Source organism: Varanus komodoensis, unplaced genomic scaffold, assembly GCF_004798865.1.
Source record: "Varanus komodoensis strain SLA01 unplaced genomic scaffold, ASM479886v1 scaffold1, whole genome shotgun sequence".
NCBI classification, from domain to species: domain Eukaryota; kingdom Metazoa; phylum Chordata; class Lepidosauria; order Squamata; family Varanidae; genus Varanus; species Varanus komodoensis.
The window spans coordinates 84,254,353-84,276,049 of record NW_025335268.1 but is presented as its reverse complement, the minus strand read 5'-3'; the positions used below and the strand labels follow the sequence as shown (position 1 = coordinate 84,276,049).

Below are 21,697 nucleotides of genomic sequence, written 5' to 3'. Positions count from 1 at the left end.
TCCCTAAAACAGATAAGCAAATAACTGTAGTATGTGAGAGGGAAGACATTTAAACAGACCATGTTATAGTGGCATGTTATGTTTCTGTTGATAAAGAGATGTCCAAAGACTTTTAGAAAAACTTCGATAGGGACAGTAAGTTAGAACAGAATTGCTGACTTTAGCTAAATGTTTGTCTTGAGTCATCTAACCAAATAGTCCAACTCTTGAAAATTTGGTGCCTTAAGACTGGTGCTCGTCTGCCAGTGTAGACTTGAATGGAGGCAATGTCTTAAAGCAGTGAGGAATAGTAAACTGAGTCCCAGTATCTACCCTAGAGAAAAGGAAAGCAATGGTTTACATCGGGGTCCTCAAACTTTTTGAATAGGGGGCCAGTTGAAAGGTGCTAGGGATGGGCGCGGGCTGCCAAGGTGGCACGGGCGGCACGGGGAGGGGGGCCACGCGCAGAAAGGCAGGGGCATGCATGCGCAGAGATTATTTTCTCCTGAGTCCAAAATGATCTCCTTGCAAGCAAGCCAATGCCTTGCCATGCATGTGCACTTGTGGCGAGCTATGGTGGACCGGATCCAGCCCACAGGCCGTAGTTTGAGGACCTATGGTCTATATGCTTTGTTCTTTCCTTATCTCCGTTAATAGCAGGCAGGTCTTGGGTGGCAAGAATGTGTAGGCACTGGGTGAGTCTGGTATCACTCTACACCACTCTGAGAATAAAGCCATGGTGAGTGGATGGTTTGTTCACTATTCCTAACAGGCTATTTCTGGATTTATAGCTAATTGTGGCTTGTTTCTCTGTTTTCCTGGACACAGATGGCATGTGGCCAAGGAGCATCTGAGGCAGAAGTTCTTGTTCCCTCTGGCTAACCATGATGCAAATGGTTTGCTGACATTGCTGGCTTATGAGAGAGCTTCCCTGCTTCTGTATCAGATTACTAAAAGAATTTAATTTTCTGAGCCCTTATGAACAAATCAGTAAAATACAAGGAGAAATAGTGTTAATTTCAAGGCAAAGCTGTAAAACTAAAGGAAAATTGTGCAAATGCCCTAGCAGTGGCCTTCATTCCTACATGCTTGCTCAGAGCTTTTTTTTTTTAATTGTGAACATGATCAGAGCACTTTGGTGTCCTTTCTTCAATACTATGTTAGAAAAAAATGAAACTTCATCTTGAGGTTGCTGAAAAGGAAGAAATAGCAGTGACATGAATCGGATCACAATGACTGGTAGGGTTCTTGTTCTTGCTGGCTAACTATTCCTGACATCTCATGATAAAATCACCTTGCCAGTTTCTGACTTCAGCAAAAGCTAACCTAAGAATAAGTTGCCCTAAGCAATCTTACTACAAGCTTGTTCTTTAAGGGAAAAAAACCTATGAAGGAAAAACTATTCCACATTCAGACATCATGGTAAGCCACCCAACAATCACCCACAGTAACAATTTATGCAATGTAGCATCAGCATCATGTGTGGACAGGTCTTTTGTCTCCTAGTCCTCCTCATTCCAAAAGGTCATTCCCTTAAGTGGCAAGCAAACAGGAAGCCCTTTGAGTAAATCATACTGCCCAGTTTCCATTCAGTTCCTTCAGAGGCAATCAAGACCCAGGCCTTTGCACTAAGTGGACTTTTGGCTACCTGTAGCCAATCACTGTACTTGGGTTTTTATTCTCTCTGGCCCCTTAAGAGTAATTATGGGAAAGGTGGCACCAGTTGCTGCAGCCAGAAGGTAGGTAGATTGCTTCTTTCCTACATGTCAAGTGTGTATGCGGGGGGGGGGGGGGGATGACAGGTATTTTCAAAACTTTCAACTTCTTGCTATTTTTCCTTTTTAAAGTACTGGTGCAATTGCAAAAGGACTTTCACCCCTAACATTTCTTTCCATTAAAAAAAATATTTGCACTTATGATCTTGAAATTGCTTGACTTAGTTTGCCTTTTACTGTGTAGTGGACTACACTGTTGGCCACTGTAGAATAGGCAAAAGGAATGCTTTTGTGGTATTGTACTGGCTACAGCTGTGCCCCAACTCTGCCTTCAACACATGATTGTGCCTCAGTTTTCTTTTCTTTCCTGTAATGGATTCATACTCTGGCACAAGCCTACAGTAACCCCTTGATTCTGCTTATGGTTAGTTGCCCTGCTCTCCCCCTCCAGCTGTGAAATGCTAACACTATCAATGTGAGTGTTTGCAATTTACTCTAGGCCCCCTGTGAATAATGACTGTTGGGTTGTTTGGAGTGCAACTCATGATGTACCCAACAGATAATCCAAGTAACTGAGTTGTAGAACTCCATCTCTCCACTCCATCCCTCCCTCCTGATATCCTGGAGGATTTGGCAGCTAAAACTATGTAATTACATAGTGGCATCTCAAAAGATAGAAAAAGTTTTAAGGCTAATGCAAAGGAACAGCTTTCTGAAAAGTCTGGCAATGATCTGTCCACTGAGATCAAGTGAGTTGCTCATGTGGAGTGTTTCTAATGATAACTTAAGACAATTTTTTTGTCCAAACAATTTCTTGACACTAGTATTGTCAACTCTTCATAGTTGTTTTAATTTATTTTTATTATTTAATTATCGGTTTTATTGTACTGTAGTTTTAGATTATAAACTACTTTGGTATTGTTAATATAAAGTCTGTATAAAATGCTTTAGAATAACTTAGTTATTTGCAAGTTAAAAAGTGTTTAATATATAATGTTAATATTAGGTTTTTTTATCCATTTTCTTTATATCCTGTTTTTCTTCCATGGAACTCAATGCAGCATACATAAGGTTCCCAAGACAATATCCCTTCCTATTCTACCAATTAGATACAGACCTGATTAAGTTCAGGAAACCATGTGCCTTCAGATGATACACAAATATTGATAGAAAATTACCTTAGGTTCTTTTAACATAATTAGTTAAAGTAGACCTCAATTACAATACCTTTTGTAGGGACTGGAACTCCTAAGTTCCAATCAGTAACAATGTGTGAAGGACAGACTTGCAAATAGACAGGGGAGATGAGGCCATAGGCCTCATATTTCCAATATTCTTTATATAATTTGCTATAAAACTGTAGTTGGTAGCATGTATCTTATGTGTATGCTCAATGGTCTTCTATAGAACTCCAGCACTGGAAAATTGTGGTTTATACCTGCATCTGGTTTAATATATGTGATCCTTTGTGGACCAAAATGGATAAATTACCAAGCTTATCCAATAACCTTCATGCCTGAGTTTGAACTGAGTTTCTCTTCTGGTAATTCTTCATATTTTATGAAAGCTGTACATGTGGATAGATGTGCAAGAGTCTTCCTAGATTTGCTAAAGCTTTCATTTTTAACCTTAGTTGACAGCCATTATGACTGTATGCCTAATGTCCACAATATATGGAATATTTTGTAGCTTGAAAGGTACACCTTTCCCCACCTACATTTTTAAGCCTACCTGTTTCTGGCTATCATATGCAAGAATCAACAATGTCTTCTCAGCGGGGGAGGGCTTGAGACTGCATCCCCATCTGATGCCCCTTGTTATGTCATAAAACTAGTTCTACCTGCAGCTTCTTAAAATTGGAGGGAAAATGTTCTAGTTTGCCATTAAGTAGAACATCACTTTGTGCCCAGAGTGAACAATTTCATGTTACATTCAGCCCTGTTCTGACACTCGTGAGTCTCCATTCGTGTAAGTTGAGTGAATGTGAGTTAGCAGCTTTCTAATGCAATAAATTCCTTAATGTCTGATAAAATGGGAGATGGCAGTGCTGCAGCATATTTCAGGGGTTCTAGTTCTTGTCTGCTTATGTGACTGGACTGCTATCTACACCTTCCAAAATGTAAGAAGCTTCTACACTATCTATAAAGTTAGAAACTTTGAAAGGCTGGATTCAATGTGCCTTCCATGCACATTTGAATTATTGGCATATGACAGCTTCTTCATAAACTACCGAGCTACTTAGTCTTAAGCAAACTGAACATAATACTGTATCTGTATGAAGATAAGTACCCATTCTTCTGCAGCTTAGTTTCTAGTTAGTTCCTGTTATGCTAGTATATATTTTAGCACAAATTTCATTAATATCTATGTTGCTGTTGCTGGTTAGATTGAAAGTGAGACTGAACTTGCATGAGGCAGCACCCAATGATGTGTAACTACAGTCACAGAGAATTCTAATTCTTGCTGTTTCTGACTTACACTAACACAGCTGGGGGTGATCTTTGCCCACTTCTTAGAGCTGTACTTTCCTCTCTTCACAGCTTATGCACTGGTGAGTTGCTCGTTGATTTCGAAGGAAGGTACTTTTCCTTCCATCAGTTGAGCAATAGTACGTTACAAAGCCGCCTTTCCAGGATTGCAGGAGCACAGAGAGTAGTATAAAATACTATTTTCTTCTTACATGGCATAGGTGCGCTACTCGGAATAGCCAAGTAGGCATCGCTGTGTGTTGGGAGAGAGGTGAAATAATCTTCCTTTCTTGTATCGTTCATTGTCAACCTGTGGGGGAGAAAACACAGTTGAAGAAAGATAATTAAAATGGGTATCGTAATGCGTTGGTGCCTATTGAACAATCCTAAGAATACAGTGATTTCCGAATGGGTTGGTCTTTTAAAAACGTGGGAATCGATCCTTGCTTTGGCAAGAAGTCGAAATCTAGGGGGCGACGGTAGATAACGTGCTGTAGTTGAAAATCGGCCCCCTTGAGACTTTTTTCCAGGCGTGAAAACGCGCCTAGGCTCGGGCTGCACAGGATGAAGGGGTCAATGAAGAGGAGAAAGCTAGCGGGACTTAGAGAGCGTACGTCTTGGGAGCCTCTTTCAAGCGTGCAGGTGGCAAGCAGCCGAGCCCGGACCAAAGCGAGAGTTGGAGCTGCCGCTGGCAGGGTGGAAGAGAAGGGAAGGGGAAAGAAGGGAAGGGGAAGAGGCGGAGCCAGGGAGGCGGCGGCGGCGGCGGCGGTGTCAATAATACAATAGGGCTCTTGTGCCGCCGCTGGCCTGCCAAAGGTGGGAGGCTGCAAGGGCAACGGCCTGCTCGTCGTGCAAGCACCGCGGGAGGGTGAGCAAGTGGGAAGCGGGTGTCCAAGGAGGCGGCATGACGAAGTCGTAGTCGAGATAAGCGCAGGCCCGGGAGGACCGAGAGGGAGCGGAGAAAGGCGCTGCGTCTGAGCAACAAGCCCGGAGAAGATGAGCGGGGCGGAATAGCAACGGCCGCCTGAACTGCGGGCCCTGGCACACGCACACGCCCGCGTCCCCGCTGGTGCCGCCCGCTCCAGACCCACAAGGTGAGCGGCGGGCGGAGCAGTGCCAGCGGCCGAGCCGGCGGCGGCGCGGCTTGCGAGACGAAGGGCCGAGGACGAGCCCCGCTCTCCCATTCTTCCCTTTCGCCTGCGCAGTCGGAGAAGGGGCGGCTCCGTCCGGCCTAGGTGGCCTGTGCAGGAGCAGAGAGCGGGGCCAAGCCGGCTCAGAGGCGGTGTTGGGTGGCGCTCTAGCGGCGCGCGGCGGTCCCGCCACCGCGGTCGCGCCCCCTCCCGTGCGCAGGCGGCGTTTGGCGCCAAGGCCGCGCGGCCGGAGTCACGCTGGCGGGGCGGGAAGGGCCGAGCAGCCATGAGGTGAGCGGGAGGAGGAGCTGCGCGCGCCGCCCGAGGTGGGAAGGTAGTCGTTTGCGGCGGTGGGGCACGTGGTTGCGTGCGTGCCCGCCCGCGCCCCGCCCGCCCGCCCGCGCGCATCCGTCCGTGCCCGCAGCCATGTGGTTGGTTGTGAATGGGCTGGCCCGCTCAGAGCATTCTCGCCCTTTCCCCATCTTGGGCTGCCGGAGGTGCGCGCGCTCTATGTAAATAAGTGGGAGGAGCTTGTGTTCAGGTAGAACTGAGCCCTAGAGGTATTTGGGTTTGACTTCTAGGGCTTTAATAACATCCTTTGCGCTTAAAAGTTTCCCTTCTGTGTTCTGCTTGCTTGCTTGCTTTAAGGCAGCTTTCTCCAAAATGATACCTTCTGAATGTATTGGACGGCAACTTACGTATTTTCCAACCGCATGGCTATCCCGAGACCACCAGGTTAGGGAAGGGTACCCTGAGGTCTAAGAAGCACTCTTGGTCACACTGGCACCTTCTCTGTTGCCCGAACTACGATGATCATACTGTAAACTGCTTGTAAACATACTGCATTAATATGTTCTTAAGAACCATTATGCTTAAGTGTATATGCAACCTAGAATGGGTATGTGTGTGTGTTTTGGAAGCAAATACAGTTTTACAGGCATTCTGTGTTAAAGGCTGGTCTAATGCAAATATGGCATTTTATCTACACTTATCAAGAAGGAAGCCCTTGTTTGTATAAAATATGCACATATGCTTGCATAAAATTATTACATTGCATTTATAACTAACTTCTTTCCTCTTGTTTTTCATAAGAGTAGCTTACATAGCTGAATTTTATCTTTACAGAAACCATTCTGTAAGGTAACTTAGAATAAGTGACTGGCCCAAAGTCATTGAGTGAACTTCACAGTCAAATGGAAACTGGAAGCTTGATCTCTCAGGTCTCCAGCTCAGTGCTCCAACCACCACACAGAGCTAGTCAGGTGAGACGTGAGGAACTTTTTTCTGCCCATGCACCAGTACAGGAAAACAAAAATCTGAACGGTTTTGATTGCATTTCTTGGCTTGTGACCAAGTAGCATCTAATGGCTGTGCCTTCTGTGTGCAAGCTAAAGAAAAGACTATTAGAGATACTGAGATGTGAGCTCAAGATCTATATTGGTTATTATATCTCTATCTTCTCTGCCTGCACATATAACTCAGTACATTGGGAGCCAGCTAATAGTGCTTTGGAAAGTTAGCAGCTCTGTATAGTGTTGTAGAGTTACTGAGATGGTTCTCCTATATGCAAGCAGCTACTGCCCCTTTTTGGCAATGCATGTGATAATCATCAGAGATAATACTCTGCTGGACTGTACAGGCACAGATAGTCCCATAACTGGAGTGGAATTCCATTTGTGGAACTGACTGCTGGTTGTCTTTGCATATGGCCTAATTTCATGAAAAAGCTTGCAGTGTATCTTTTGAGTGCCTTGGTTAAACATAAGAAATGTAACCGAGTGAACTAGATTAGGAATGAAAGAGCTATGAAAGAGACTTCAATGGGAAGTTATGGAAATGCAAAATAGGTATTTATACCTATACCATGCATGCTTCAAAAGGTATATTTGAAAGAAAGAGTTTTCTTTATAATTTTGAAGTTCTCTGATGAATAGCCTTTTGTTAAGTTGAAACGCATTAACTAATTATCTCTTAATATTTTGTCTGTAATTGAAAAGTGCAACACTGGAGTTTGTTACTCATGGGCTTGCCGTTGAGTGTATGGAAAGTCAGTCAATGTTGTTTTAAATTCTGTTGGTTCTGTTACCTATCTCAATCTTTTTGATACTTATACTTTGATTGTATTCTGATCTTGCATTTAGATGTAAGTTTCACTGAGTTCATTTGGGACTTATCCCAGTCCCTTTTGTGTTTACTTGGAATATCAGTTGCTTTCCACAAAATTGTTGTATGCCGCTTGATCTGACCTCCAACCTTGTGTCCCCCAATTTCATCCAGTACTTGGAGAGGAGAGTTAGGACAGAGTGGGGGCATGTTCCCTTTGACAGAGGGATGGGTCTTGGTGCTGTGGTAGCACTGTTAGCAAATATAAAAACCTGATAGCAGAGGTGGTATAGAGCTAGCATTTCTCTGAGAGGGACCTGGACTGGGTTTTGCAGTTTACCCAACCTTGAGTCTGCTATAACTAATTTTCTCCCCACACCAAAGCCATGTGTAGGGTGTTTAGAATAAAAAGATATGTTGGGCTGTATTGCATTGTTTGTTCCAGTCATTCTGTGAGATTATTTTTGGGACTGTCTTGACTATTGTCAATCCTGGTTTTGACTAATAGTTTTCATAAGTCCTGAATGTAGATAAAACCTAGAGTGTTGGATTGGGGATTTGGGAGATCCAGGTTGTAGCCCTATCTAGCCTAAAGTTCACTGGGTAAACTAGGGCCAGTCACTCTCCCTCCCCCAAATAAGCCTAACTTATCTCATAGGATTGTTGTAAGGATAAATAAGGAGTTGAGGAAGTTGTCTTGGATTCCTTGGATTACAAGAGAAAAAAAAAGGTAGGATATAAAAGCAATGTAATAATAGCAATTTAACATGAATAGGAAACTGTTTCCAAATTCTGATACTTGTGGTGTGTGTGGGAGCTTTACTTTTGACAACCTACACAGTGAGTTAATACCAGAAAACTAATGCTGGCAGTGTCTGCAAACTGAGAATTCTGAAGTTATTGCTTCTGTGGAAGTTATTAAAATTGTAAATGACTTGAGTTTTAAATGACTCCATTCTCTAGTATTAACACTATAGAGGATGGAGAAATTAGAATAGAATAGTTTAGAATCTTACTTTTACAACCCATTAATATCACTGGATGTTACTTATGAACACAAATACAGCTTTTGTGCATCAAAGATTGAGATGCATGCAGAGAGATAAACCCACCCCAATATTAAAGTATTCAGGTTGTAGCATTAAAATTAACTATATTTAAAATTAATAATAGCAACTCTTTTAGCTAACTGAAACATTGGACAATTCTGTGATTGAAAAATTTCCTAAATCTTAATGGAATTTTAAATAGCTTGTACCAACTTTTAAAACTAGTTCTTTCCCACAAAAGAGTAGTTGAATGCTATTTTGGTTTTTGTGTGTATGTGTGTGACTGTGTTTAGTGCTGCTTTCCTTTCAGAAATGGTTATAGTAATAAGGTGTGGTTGTACGGAAAGCAAGTCTTGAATGCTTGGTGTTTTCATGCATATCTATGAATGTATGTATATATTTATGTCAATGAAAGAAGGCTCTTGATAGATGCAGGGGAACTGAAATTGATAGCACAAGAAAGAAGATGCATTCCAAAGAGAAGAAATGTTGGTCTTCTATCTGTAATAATTGCTTTTAGGCCTGTGAGTATTGAGAACTTTGGATGATCTGAAAATCATTTTATGCACCTCTGTTATAGCTCTATTTAAAGTATGAGTTAGGAAAAAGCACTTTCCAGGCTTACCATGGAACAAATATCCCAAACTGTTTGACAGAGAATTATATTATCATTATGCAGGCATCTCTAAACGGGATTCTTGCCTCCAGTAAAAGCAATTCTAATAGCTTTTATAAGTGGTATGAGAAATTTTCTTGGAAAAATGGAAAACCTGTTTTTTCCCACATTGATTGGGGTCACATGAGACAACATTCCATTAAGGGTAACAAGCCATGGTTGTTGTGTCATTCAACCCCAGACTGTTTCCTGAAGGATAGCTCCCCCCCCCCCCCACCCTGGGCCTGCTCTGGTATTGTTCAACCTGGGATGGCTTGTGGCGTCAAATCAACCTGTGTGACTGATCCCATTATGAGTTGCAGAGAGCAGTAAGCAAGCCCATTAGTGAGAGTGGCAGAAATACCTTGCTCTTGTTGCCAGGTTTGCTTGAGCCACCACCAGTGACACCTGGTTCACCAGGTGCTACTTTGGATGGCACTCATTGTGTTTCTCTTCCTTGCTCTGATCAGGAACCCTTTTGAAGTTGCCATGGCTCCCCTCTTTTTTTCCTCCTTGTTTTGGAGGTCACTTTTTATGATCTCTGAAGTGAAAGCTAGTGACAAGGTTGTGATGGAGATGCAAATGCAAAGTTTTTTGGAGAGTTTTCCATCTCAGAATCCATGCTCAGGCATAATACTAAACCATGCCTCCCTTCTTTGACAGTCATGAGATCAGAAGCAAATACTTTCAACTAAAGTTAATTAAAATTTGCTGTTTTGGCTGAATTGGCATAATGTCTGGTTGGTTCAAACAAATTTGTCAAAACAAGCCTAGATCAACCAATGGCTATGATCTTTGCTCATTTGCCCACTTTCCCATTCAGGTGAAATGAAAAAATGCAGATGTTTCTGAACTTGTCACAGTCACAACAGAGAGGGAAGTGTGTGACTCTGAGGCTCTCTCATGTAGAATTAAACTATGGGTCTGAACGCAACTGGGATATATTCTATGGATATTTTGTATTCCTTAGTTAGTAGGCTTAATAAGCAAGTTTTTAAAATGGAAGCTATGCTTGTTTACTAACATTTTATTTTTCCCTTTTAAATGGGCAATGTATAAGCTATTGTTGGGGAAATATGTATTGCAGGCTCCATTCATTTCTTTAAATGCTTCTTCTGAGTTCTTTTTCCTAAGCTCAATTCCTTGGTGGTATTTCTTTGTTGTCTGTATATGTGTACTATTATTCAAAATGGTTTAAAGAGATATAACTTTGCCTATATGTACTAGAATCATTTGAGGCTGAGTTTTCCAGTTCAGTGATTTTTGTTTGCTGGCAGAAAAGCAAGCAGGGGTAGAGGGAAACTGTTCTTGAGTCTGTAGACTGCAGTGAAAACTGACAAGGATTAGGTTTAATCATTTTGCTGCTGTTGGCTATTCCTCACAGTTTTCCCAGAGCTAGACACAGGGCAGCTATTCACTGAGGGGGTGGCTCAAATGCAGCATGGGAGTAAAGAACAACAGTGTTTCTTGCTTTAGTCCGGAAGGAAGCGAACGCAGAAATGTTCCTTTCTAGAAAATGACTGAATGGAAGGGGGTAATGAAAAGAGAATTCTTTTCCAGGGGGATGTAAATATTGTCAACTATTTAAGCAACAAAGTGGAAACTATTTGTAGTTCTTTATCTAAAGAAAATGTAGAGATGAGCTGCTACTTTGTATTCTTTCAGGGGCAACTGCATCTTTAATGCATTATTGAAATACAGAATCAAAGGCAAACAGCGCTGAGAGTATTCCACAAGTTTGAATTCTTGTACCTCTTGATGCAGCTCTGGAACATGGCAAGGGTGCGACCAGGCCCCCTGATGCAAAAAATAAAAAATAAAAAAATCTTGCTTTGCTTTCCTTGTGTTGTTAAAATATTCTAATTGAAAGGTCCCTGCACACATTCACTTCTGTTTAAAATATAATAATGTAAGTTTCAGTTCTGTCAGTCCCATTGTGAGCATTCTGAATTTTACTCATGAAAGGGGAAAGTCAAAATGTAGATGGCTGGTTTTGTTAGTTTAGCAAAATCATAACTTCGAGTTTATTCAGAGAGAGAGTGTGTGTGTGTGTTTCCACAGGAAGTCCTTGACAGTGTAGTTCTATACATGTCTTCTCAGATATAAGCCTCAGTGAGATATGCAGTACTTGCTCTCAGGCAAGTGTGTAGGACTGTAGCCTTAAAGCACTTTGATCTACATACGTACACATTTTATCTTTGAAGAAAGGCGTATGTGGAAGGAATCTGCAATATTACAGTTAAGTGCCAATTTGAACTTTAAGTCATATATTTGAGTAGATATAAGACAGTTGTTCTGTAGGCATACACTGTTGTTCAAAATATATTTTTAATAATTTCAGTTTGGGGCAGTAGCAAAACATCACTGATGATCAGGCTGTTGTCGAAGGTTTGGATTAGCCTTCCCAAATGTGATGCCTGGTGTTGAACTATATCTCCCACCATCCCCAACCATTCTGGCCACTTACCTTGTTGGCTGGGTATGTTGAGGATTGCCATCCAATGCATCTAGAGGCATTGGGTTAGACAGGGCTGACTTAGACTAAGTTATACATGAAACTGTTTAGTTGAAACCATTTCTGGATTTTAACATTTATATTATGCAGGTCCGTACAGTTTTATGTGTAATTTACTTGTGTTTTGAAATTTTGTACAAGTGGTGTTTTATTATTGAAAACCAGCCACATTGAAAAGGCTTTAATCTTAAACGTAGTTACTATTTAACAAAGGTGGATAACTGAACCCTAATAGACCTTTCTCTTTTTTGTTGTTGTCTTCCTTTCTCTGGGAAAACCATCTTCAGGAAAGTGCAGCAGAGGCAGACTTTAAACACCTACCTGCCTCTTCTCTGCTGCAAATTACTCTTCCAGAAGTGGTCATGGGGTTTGGGTACAAACATTTCCAAGTGATGTGTATTTTAGGCCTTTTGTTACTGAAAATTCTAATTGTTATTGTAATTAAGCTAATTGTAGCCCTTCCCTAATCCTAACCCCCTCAGGACTTTCAGTAGTATCCCTGAGGATTTGGCAGCTAAAGCTGCCTTGTCTCATCTCTCACCTGATACTACTGTTGAAAGTTCACCTGCCAAGTGTCCTGGGATACTAACCCACAGTCAGCTCTATTGTTTCCATAGTTTATTGGTAGGGTGGGTTGTCATATCATGGGAACATGATCGCAGTGCACTTGTGATTATACCTTTTCTCTTTGATGCTGAGTTTAGAATGACAGAGTTACTGCATTTTATTTGCACAGTACTACCTTGATTTAGAATTATCTTCTAAGTGTTCTTTTTTGTTTCTGTAATGTTGTGTTTGCAGGAATCACTGTTCAATGTGCCTGCTTTTACTTATCATGCACATTCTAAACAGCATGACCCATGCAGGCATAGAACTGATTAAGTCTTCTCTAGGTAGATAATTCTTTGTCACTCTAAAAGTAACTCCTTTTAGGTTGAAAATTAAGCATGCCTCCAAATTTAGTTTTCATATGAAACAGATATTTTTTAGATGATTGGGAAAGTCTGGGACTTTTTACTATGGTCACTCCTGGAAATATTTTTTTTTTCATCAGCCATAACATTCACATGGAAGTGAAACTAGCTATTCCAGTTGCATTAGGGCCTTTTGACAAATAGAGGAAGAAAATTAAAATACCTGTCTTTATTCTTTAGATTTATTAAATTTCTTGCAACAGATAATCATACTTGGTTTTTAATGCTGGCATGTTCAGTGTCACAAATGGTGATAGCTTAAAACTTGCCCTCCCTGTATGTACACTTTTACATGTTTTGGGGCTCAAATTCATATGGGAAGAATGTAGTGCATGGAAGTAGCAAATATGTCTGGTTCCCGTTTCTTGTGAAGCACTTGAACCTTGCTGTTTTGCTAATGGAATCCTTGTGTGAATTGGCTCATGACTGTTTATTCCTTGTAAGCAAGCACAATTTATGACATTTAACAATATCACTGATAATGGACCATGCCTATAAAGACACCAGTCAAAGCTGGTAAGAATTATTGTAGTGTAGTGGTTAGAGTGTTGGACTGAAAACCTGAGAGATCCAGGTTCTAGTTCCTGCTCAGTCATGGATCTCACTAGGTGATTTTGGGCCAATCATATACTCTCATCCCAATCTACCTTGCAGGGTTGTTGTTGTGAAGATAAAATGGAGAGAAGAACCTCGTAAGCCTCCTTGATTTCCTTGCAAGAAGAAGAAAAGTGGGATATAAATGTCATATAAGAATAATAAGCTTCCAATTTTTGCCTTCGTGCACCTTGAGCCAATATGAGCTAACTTTAGAACCGGCAAGAGTTTTTTAAATTGATCAACGAATTTCCTGTTTTTTTTAAAAAAAAAGGTTATTGAAATATTCTGAAACACAAACTAAAAAACAAGACACAAGCAAGCCATTAACTTGTGTAGAAATGAATAGGTGCTTCTGTATGTTCAGAATATACTTCTGAGTAAGCCTGTGCAGGACTCCACATAGATTTTTACTTCTCTTTCTTCTCTTCATCAGTGAAAATTATTCTGTCAGCCTTTAAAATTACCTCACTCTTATCTCACTTGACAGTGTCTTGCTCTTCCTCTCCCACTGTTAGAGTGCTTACAGAAGAGTGGCATTCAGAGCACTAGAGCAATGGCAACATATATTTCACAGTGAAACTGAGCAAGGCTAACATAACTTTGGTAGCAAATGTTGCCCCAGGCTTTACCAGAGAAGGAAAAATTTGATGATTTTTAAACTGCTGCAGAGAATTTCATCAAACCAATGAAAGACACATGTCCTCAATGAGCCTGAATAAAGTATACCAGTAGTTTTTTCCAGAATTTGAAAGAAATCAATATGCTGAGCTACAGCTTGAGCAAAACGTACAACAGCATCTATATGCAGTATCATTTAACTTGCTGTATCACTGGCAATTTGTACCCGATTGGATTGAAATTTTCTGTGAGGTAGAGCACAGATGCCAAGTTTTAAGCTATTAACTCTTCTGGTGTTGTTTCCATAAGCATCAGAATTTTGAGTCTTATAATGGTGGAACTTTTCATTTTTGATGATCCGACTTATCTACAGGTGGGCAAAATGAATGCTGTGGATGTAATTTCATGTCAATGTACGTATTACAGATATTTTGAGTATAGGATTGGGTAATCCTAGTTACTTCTAGATTAATTTGAGCAGACTATGTGGACATGAACTTGCAGATCTGAGATGTGCATTCAGTGTGGGGTTATAGTAAGATCCAACATGAGCAGACTCTGCATTTTGGAATATTCTCCAGAAATCTCTTCAGCAGTTCTGCATTTTCATAGCAGATGCTGAAGAGCTGCTCAGCAAATTGCATTGGGAGAGGTACTCAGGAGGTGAAAAATCACTGCTTTAAAGAATACAATAACAAATCGCTGAGGTCCTTGATATCAGGTGAGCTACATATCACCAATTAGTTGTTAACATCTGTACCTAATTATTAAGCATTACTTAAGCAGTCCTGCCTGATAGTGAGGAATCAGCATATCTGTCCATTGTCAGTGTTACTAAGTATTGTTGTCACACGTAACTTGGCAGATGTGAAATAAGTTTTGGTTTTACCAAATCAGGGAAGAGAAATACACCAGTTTTTTAAGCCTTTGATTATATTTAAAATTATATTTCTATAAAAATCTGCACAAATGAGCTGTACATTTTTATCTATTTTCAGTTACCTGGTTGCTCTTAAGCTTTCTCCCCATAATACTTCCCAAGCTTTCGCTCATTCAGTTCATTCATTGTTTCACTGTGTGTGCTGTCTTAACCAAGTTCCTAAATGGAAAAGAAATTAACCCACTGATAAGCAGTCAGGATGCTAGGAGGATTAGCATACTGGTCCAACTGGTTACATGTGTATAACCAGTAGAAATTAAATGAAGAAACCATCCTCTGCAAAGATATAAAGAGATTATCCTTGATACAGAATTAAGAGGTATGTTTTGCAGTGCTTAAATTTAAATTAAGGCCATGATCTTGTAAAAGTGGTATCAGACTCTGGGGACCGATATTTTTCAGTTCACAAGTAAAAATATAATTTTCCTTTATTTCTCCAGCACACTATGGAATAGCTATTTTAATATCAGTTATAAAGCAGAGTATAATGGTTACATTCTGAATTAATGGAAGAATATGTGTTGAAACGAGGAGGAGTTGAGCCTTTAACTATTAAATATATAATAACCCATTAGGGAGTACGATGCCAATTATCACATGCTGGAAGAAAGAAAGTAAATTCCCAATAGAGACTGCAAAAGCATTATGACCTTTTAAGTCATGTAGTTTATAACAATCCTGCAAAGTTTAGGGGATTAAAAATCCCCATACCCAAAGGCATACAGAACAATAAAGAGTAACTGCTAAGCATGCATGTTTTCATAGAGCCATCTGTTAAACAAAAGGAAGTGTAGCTGCTTAGCAACCCCTACTCTGCAAAGTTCATTTTGTTTAATTAAACATTAATAAAATTTGAAAATGTGAGCGGGGGCAACTGTTGAGAAATTCCGTACATTGGAGGGACTATTATTTTACTCATTCCTGTGCTTTCTCTATTACTACACTAGCTGGTAGAAAACACAAACATGCATAAAAAATAGCATGTGCTACTATAGTAGCAGCTGCAGAAGGCACTAGGAAAGTGTTCTAACATATCATTAATCTGTCTGATAGCTTGGAGAAATTATGATATAGATGCTTTCCTTTTGTTTACTGTAAGCTTGGAGTTTGCTCACTACAGCATTTATTTTGCCCGCTTTCATTGGGAACCCTGTTCTGACACCTGCTACCTTACCAGCATCTGTCTTTGATTAAATGATGCCTTTTTGCAGTGAAGATGCATAATCTTATATCTCATTGGCACATTATGTTCTTCATAGCATAAATCTTTGTAGCCCTTTGCAGGTGACCAAGGAATTGTTAATTTCTCATTTCTGCTATAATTTGGAAAGACATATCGGTGGATACTTCTGCAGTGAGATGCATAAACTTCAGAAGCCTGTTGGGGATGTTTTGTATGAATAACACATGTTCGTTGAAAACAAGTGTGGCAGCTGCATAACTTTCTTGGGCAATTCCTTTCACTCCTGAATAATTTAAATATAGACTTTTAGGTTGTGGTTTTAAATATCAGCTGCTCTTTGGGCATGTGCTGGAAATAATTCTGCAGGAAAAAGTGCAGTTACATGTGTGCTGCATGGATGAAGTTCCTGTTTGTCACAATTATAACCATTCTTGCCCTGATGGCAGCTCTCTGGACAGTGTCTTCGAACTGGCTGTGTAGCTCTTTTAGTGGACAATAGGAACGCACATCAAGTAACTCAGCATGGCTAGTGAAGGACAATATCACACAAGATAAAGTATGATAAGGCAACGAAGTCTTGGGAGATGGAGGGATGGTGGGAGAGGGGATGAGGCAGAACATTGAGCAGAAAAGGATTGTTGATGAGATCAGGTAAAAAGTTAGATATAAACTGGGACCTAATTAAGGAGACTTCCTCAGTCCAGTGCTATAAAGGGACTGGCTTATAAGACACTAGGAACAAAGCATCATGGTTTCCTTGGTTTGAGGTCTTCTAGGGGTTCCATGAATGTACTTTTGCTGTGCTCCTGTGTGGAAAGAAAGCTGTAGGAATATGGCTTTTATTGTAGGCATTGCTCTAGTCATAAGTCCAGCCATAATATACATATATTGCACATGTATCTGGTTAGAGCTAACTTTCATACATTTTTGGTTGAGGCACCATAGTTGCAAAATTCTTCTCCTGTGCCTCCAAAATACACACAGACAGCGGTACCTTGGCTCACGAACTTAATCTGTTCCAGGACTCTGGTTGTGACTCAAATTGACCATGAGCCAAGTTAGATTTCCCCATAAGGTTCAATGTAAATAAGGTTCATCTGTTCTGTAACCATTTTTTTAAATGAGAAAAATGTGAAGAAAAGTGACAAAGAACAGCAAAGATTGCGGCCATCTCCCTGCCCCCCCAGCATGACCAAGATTGCGCCTGTCATCCCTGCACGAGCCCGTTAGCCTGACACGCTGGGGGGGGGGGCAGAGAGAGATGGGTGTGAACGGGGCATGCTGGGGGAGGGAGAGACAGACGCGTTCTCGGCCTTCTCCTCCCCCCCCAGCCCCCAGCATGATCGTGGCCATCTCCCCACTCGGGTTGGGGAGATGGCCGCAATCGTGCTGGTGGGGGGGGGGGGAGATGGCCGAGATCGTGCCTGTCTTTCCCTTAGGAGCGCACCCTTGATCACGCACGTCTTCCCTGCACGAATGCAACTGCAATCGTGGCCATCTCCCCACTCGGGGAGGGTGGGGAGATGGCTGCGATCTCGGTTGCTTCCCAATGTGGAGTTCACGACCCACATCAAAATTTTCATGACATTTTTTTGTTGCTGTTCCGATTTGGTCATTTACCAAGGTGTTCGTGAGCCGAGGTACCACTGTAGTATCTACTATTGTCTTATACTGGCAGCAAAGTTTGGGGAAACTTCATTCTGTTCTCCCAACTGCTTTGCCTATTTTATATATGTTTTAAAAATTGGTCATTTAACTGAATGGGTTGTTCTGTTGTGTTTAATTTTCAGTCGTTTACATTTGTTTTGTCTTATGGTGTGCACTGTTTGTTTGTATTGTAAAACACCCTAGCATACATATTATGAAGGATCTTACATAAATGACTTAAATATAAAACTGTGCCCATTTTCCGAAGCAGCAGAAGCATAGAACATGCTTCCTGAAGCTGTAAAACTGTCATTTTAACAGTTCTCAGTGTCATTTGCACCATCTACAGAAATGTCTACTGTAACTTATGGGGAAACTTGATATCCAAATCTGCATTTCTTAGTTTAGCTTCAACCCAGCAGGATTGCACTGCAGTTGGTTTGCTAAGGCTATACTCTAGAATTTTAGGTTCTAGAAGATAGCTGGGAACCTCTAATGGAATTCATATCACCCTCATAAAACTATAGTTCCCAAGATTCTTTTAAGGAAGTTATGGCAGTTAAACTGGTTTCTGTTTGCAGTTTGTTGCACCTCGTGGAAATCACTAGCTCATTGTTTAAAGTTGGGTCTCCCATTATGTATGTTTTTGAGCATTGTCAGCATGTCATTTGCTTATAGAAAAACAGATATCATCCATGTTAATTTTGATAAAATGTTTTTACTGCAAGGATGTTTTTTTCCAAAAGAAGAATTTTTCTCTTTTCTGCTGCTCCCACATTCCTCCCATTACCCTTGTTTAACACCAAAGACCAAATGGCCTGTGTTCTTGATTAAGGACTGTTAAGCAATTCAGTCAGCAAGCTCATGTGGAGTAGAACAGATTTTTGCAATGACTTAATTATGTCTGAAGAGGAAGATTTCTAGCCATTAATACTGAAAAGGTGAGAAAATGTGATTATTTTGATTATTCTGTGTTATTTCATTTTATTAGCATTAAACGTAGTTAAGAGATCCCACAGTTTGAGGTTCTATATGTTCAACAGGGAAACCATGGTTTAGAACAGCTTGTCTGGTTTCATTCCATCTGCTCAGCACAGCCTCAGGTTGATGCTACTTTGTTTGCAAAGGGTTAGAATTGTTCTGCATGGTCTACAAATGTTAAAAATATCTTTCAGAAACTTATTAGGATACCTTGGCTTACATTTAGCTCACCTGCTTTTTAGTGGAACTATTCTGATGTGTGTACATTTGTTCAGTATTGTGGGAGAGTATTACACATTTGGACCAGAATTTGTGTCTATGGTTTTCACTTTTGTTCTCTCTCTCCCCCAACACCCAATGGTTAAATATTTGAAATTCAAAAGAACATTAAAGAATGGCTATAATCACTATTAACTATGTTACTCATGATTAAATTAAGCAATGCATTAAAACTCATGCACTGACTATTTGGCAAATAGTTTGGAAAATAGCAGGCCCATTCATAATTTTAACAGTAGAAATTACATTGTGAATTATGTTACTGAAATACTCCAGTACTGTGAATGTTCACATCACTAAACAGGAAGTATAATAGGCTTAATATGGTTATGAAATGTTTAAGAATGTTATTTTGGAGGAATCTGAATGGTTTGAGAGTGAGCACCTGATCCTGAAGTGGGTATGGACCTGATTCCCTTGGATTGGAAGGGAATCATGTAAGAGCAGCAGTCTAATAAATATTTGAAAAGAAATGCGTTTGGCATGCTTGGTAGTATCAGTTCTGCTATTTTAGGCTGCTGGTTGTTGAATCTATATTTAGAGATCCTGTACAGTATATAGCAGTCTACTAGCAGCATATGAGTATGGAGAGAAGAGTCTTTTTGTGCTCTGTTGAATATAGGTCAGAGCTAAAAGGATTTTTCCTTGTTTTATGTACTAGACTTCTCAAGCGGTGGCATAGACTTAGATGTTATTTTTTGAATGTGTTGCATTTCTTGGCTCCCAACATTTTCCTCATGTTTGTCTTTTATGTTGTATTGTTCTGATTGTTCCAATATCTGCTCTGGAATAATTGATCTTACCTCTTCTCCTTTTTTATTGGTAACTTGGTTTGCAGAGTTATCTTGCCTAGTCTCTACTTTACCACCTTATTTCTGAAAAGATGGAAAGTAGTTAGTTGTTTGAAAACATACATGCCACATAAGACTTCTGGTTTGTACAGATAGAACAGGCTTTTTAGAAGGAAATTTTTGCCGGGTTTCCAAGCAGCAAGTGTTTTGATGCTGAGCTAAAGCAGGGAAATTTCTAGTGCTGATTAGTTAGCTCCATCTATACTTACTATAAGCTGGAGAACAGATTGGCTCTATTGATGGATTTTTTCCCCTCCTCTGATGACAGCATGAGGTGCAGAGTCAAATAATGACCTTTAGTTTATCAAGACTGTCATGCTATTTCAGGCACTTTGAATTATCAGTTATTTCATTATAGACCAATGAAAGGCCTGTTGGGTCCATCACCAGGTGATCAGTTATTTGGAAGTAACCATAAATCAGTAATGTTTCAGAATAGCAAGATTTCTCTGGCAAGATTCCTCTTCCCATGTCACTTCTGCCATATTATGACAAAATGGTGTGAATTGATGGTGAAATGAGGGAAATGTTTTCACAAATGCGATGTGTCACGCTTGGAACTCATACCTGAACCATGGCTTACATCTTGTATAAATAACATTGGGTGATTTGTGGTAGAATGGAAGGAGTGTATGATGCCTGGTGGTTTAACGATAGCAACAACATGAACAGTTCCACCTCAATTGTGCTGCTTAAATGATGGGTGTTTGGAGTAACCAGAAGTGAAGGGTGGGGGGAGTTTAGTTAGGATTGGGTACTGAAAAAATATTTCTCGGTTTGGAAAACCTCAGAAATACCACGTAGAGTGGAAGAAGACTATTTAAGCAGCCTGAGGTTGCTTTGTAAGCCACAGGAGGAAAAAAAGGTGGGATATAAATGTGCTATAATCATAATAATTATCTTTAATTATAAGTATGTCTTGGTAGTTGGCTCTGGTTGGTGGAGCTAGGAGCTTAGTAAAAAAAAAAAAAAAAAGATTTAACAAGCCTGAAGTCTACTTACCACTGATTTAATGGACACTGAATTAGTTCTAAGAATAAATAGTTTGAAAATTTGTGCATATACTCTATTGGAAATTGCTACAGAAAAGAGAAAACATACTTTTTCTTTTAGCAACAGACACACACCATCTTTCCTGCTGGAAATAGTCTATTGCCTCTTCTTCTTGTAAATCTAATGGTAGACTGACCACGCATAAACAGCACAGTAGGGCTCAATGGATCATTCAATATACTTTGTCTGTTTATTACACTAAGTAACTCTCATTTAACAGTGTTTGGAAACTACAAAAATCCTCAGCTTGTATAAGTATCCTGCTGTCAAGCAGCAAAGAATATTCTCTGTATGTGTATTTGTTTTTTGCCTTGCAGCCTGACTTTTTCCACCAACGATTTATTTTTTCTGTCCTCTTCCTTTCTAGGATGCGTCAGGATGAAACGCCACAGGCATCTAAGCAGCAGTGACAGTTCAGACAATGAAAGTAAGCATGATCTAGTCTTCCTTTGATCTGTCTCGTCTGCATGTGGTTTCTTCTGGTTTGAGGGCAAACTGTTATACCTCTTTTTATGGTTTAAGAAAGGCATGTTTTTTTTTTTAAAAAAAAATTCCCATTGAGTTTTTTCAGGTAGGTGCATTTTTTTAAAGATACCCTACATTTAGAAAAAGGATGTGGTTGTTCAATATATATTCTTAAACATTCTTTAGAATTGAAAGCTAGTGCAATTCTGATTCAAGAAATTAGAATGAGTTAGACTCAAGTATATGATCTTACCAGAGTCACATGCCTTAATTACATATTTGGATTATTATAAGACATTTTCTATGGAACTGCTTTCACAAAATGTTTGGAAACTTCAGCTTCTAATTTGTATCCTGGTGCAATTCATAAACTATAAAGCTCTTTCATCCTATAGATTTTATCTATGTTTTAGTGTATTTGTTTTATTATTTTATCCAAGTTTATGTTCTTACTTTTTAATTCCTATAGTTGTTAATTGCCTTGAGTACCATTTT

The 21,697-nt window shown here is 40.0% G+C and overlaps 2 protein-coding genes across 4 annotated transcripts in view; one reads left to right on the top strand and one right to left on the bottom strand.

Annotated features, from left to right (window-relative positions):
• Positions 1-2,637: 2,637 nt before the first annotated feature.
• Positions 2,638-7,605, bottom strand: LOC123023935 (WW domain-binding protein 11-like). The gene is made up of 3 exons (XM_044431074.1): positions 7,488-7,605; positions 4,777-5,359; positions 2,638-4,472 (listed from the first exon to the last, which is right to left on the bottom strand). The coding sequence occupies exons 1-3, from the start codon at positions 7,603-7,605 to the stop codon at positions 4,289-4,291; spliced, it is 885 nt and encodes a 294-aa protein (XP_044287009.1). The 3' UTR covers positions 2,638-4,288.
• JADE3 (jade family PHD finger 3) overlaps positions 5,128-21,697 on the top strand; it is a 40,738-nt gene continuing 24,168 nt past the window's right edge. The window contains exons 1-2 of one of the 3 annotated variants that reach the window (XM_044433058.1): positions 5,128-5,256; positions 21,105-21,164. In XM_044433058.1, the coding sequence (XP_044288993.1) occupies positions 21,116-21,164 (49 nt within the window). In that variant the 5' untranslated portion in view covers positions 5,128-5,256; positions 21,105-21,115. Of the gene's footprint in view, positions 5,257-6,453; positions 6,555-21,102; positions 21,165-21,697 lie in introns of those variants that run through there. The other 2 variants (XM_044433069.1, XM_044433074.1) reach the window with 2 other exon arrangements.

Bases quoted from the DNA above. Each gene is read 5' to 3' on its own strand.
- LOC123023935 (XM_044431074.1), bottom strand. From the start codon at position 7,605: ATGCCCCCACTCTGTCCTAACTCTCCTCTCCAAGTACTGGATGAAATT. The intron at 5,360-7,487 runs GTAAACACAAAA...CCGACTGCGCAG, and splicing joins GAAAGCAACTGATATTCCAA to GCGAAAGGGAAGAATGGGAG. The intron at 4,473-4,776 runs GTACGCTCTCTA...TCTCCCCCACAG, and splicing joins TTGAAAGAGGCTCCCAAGAC to GTTGACAATGAACGATACAA.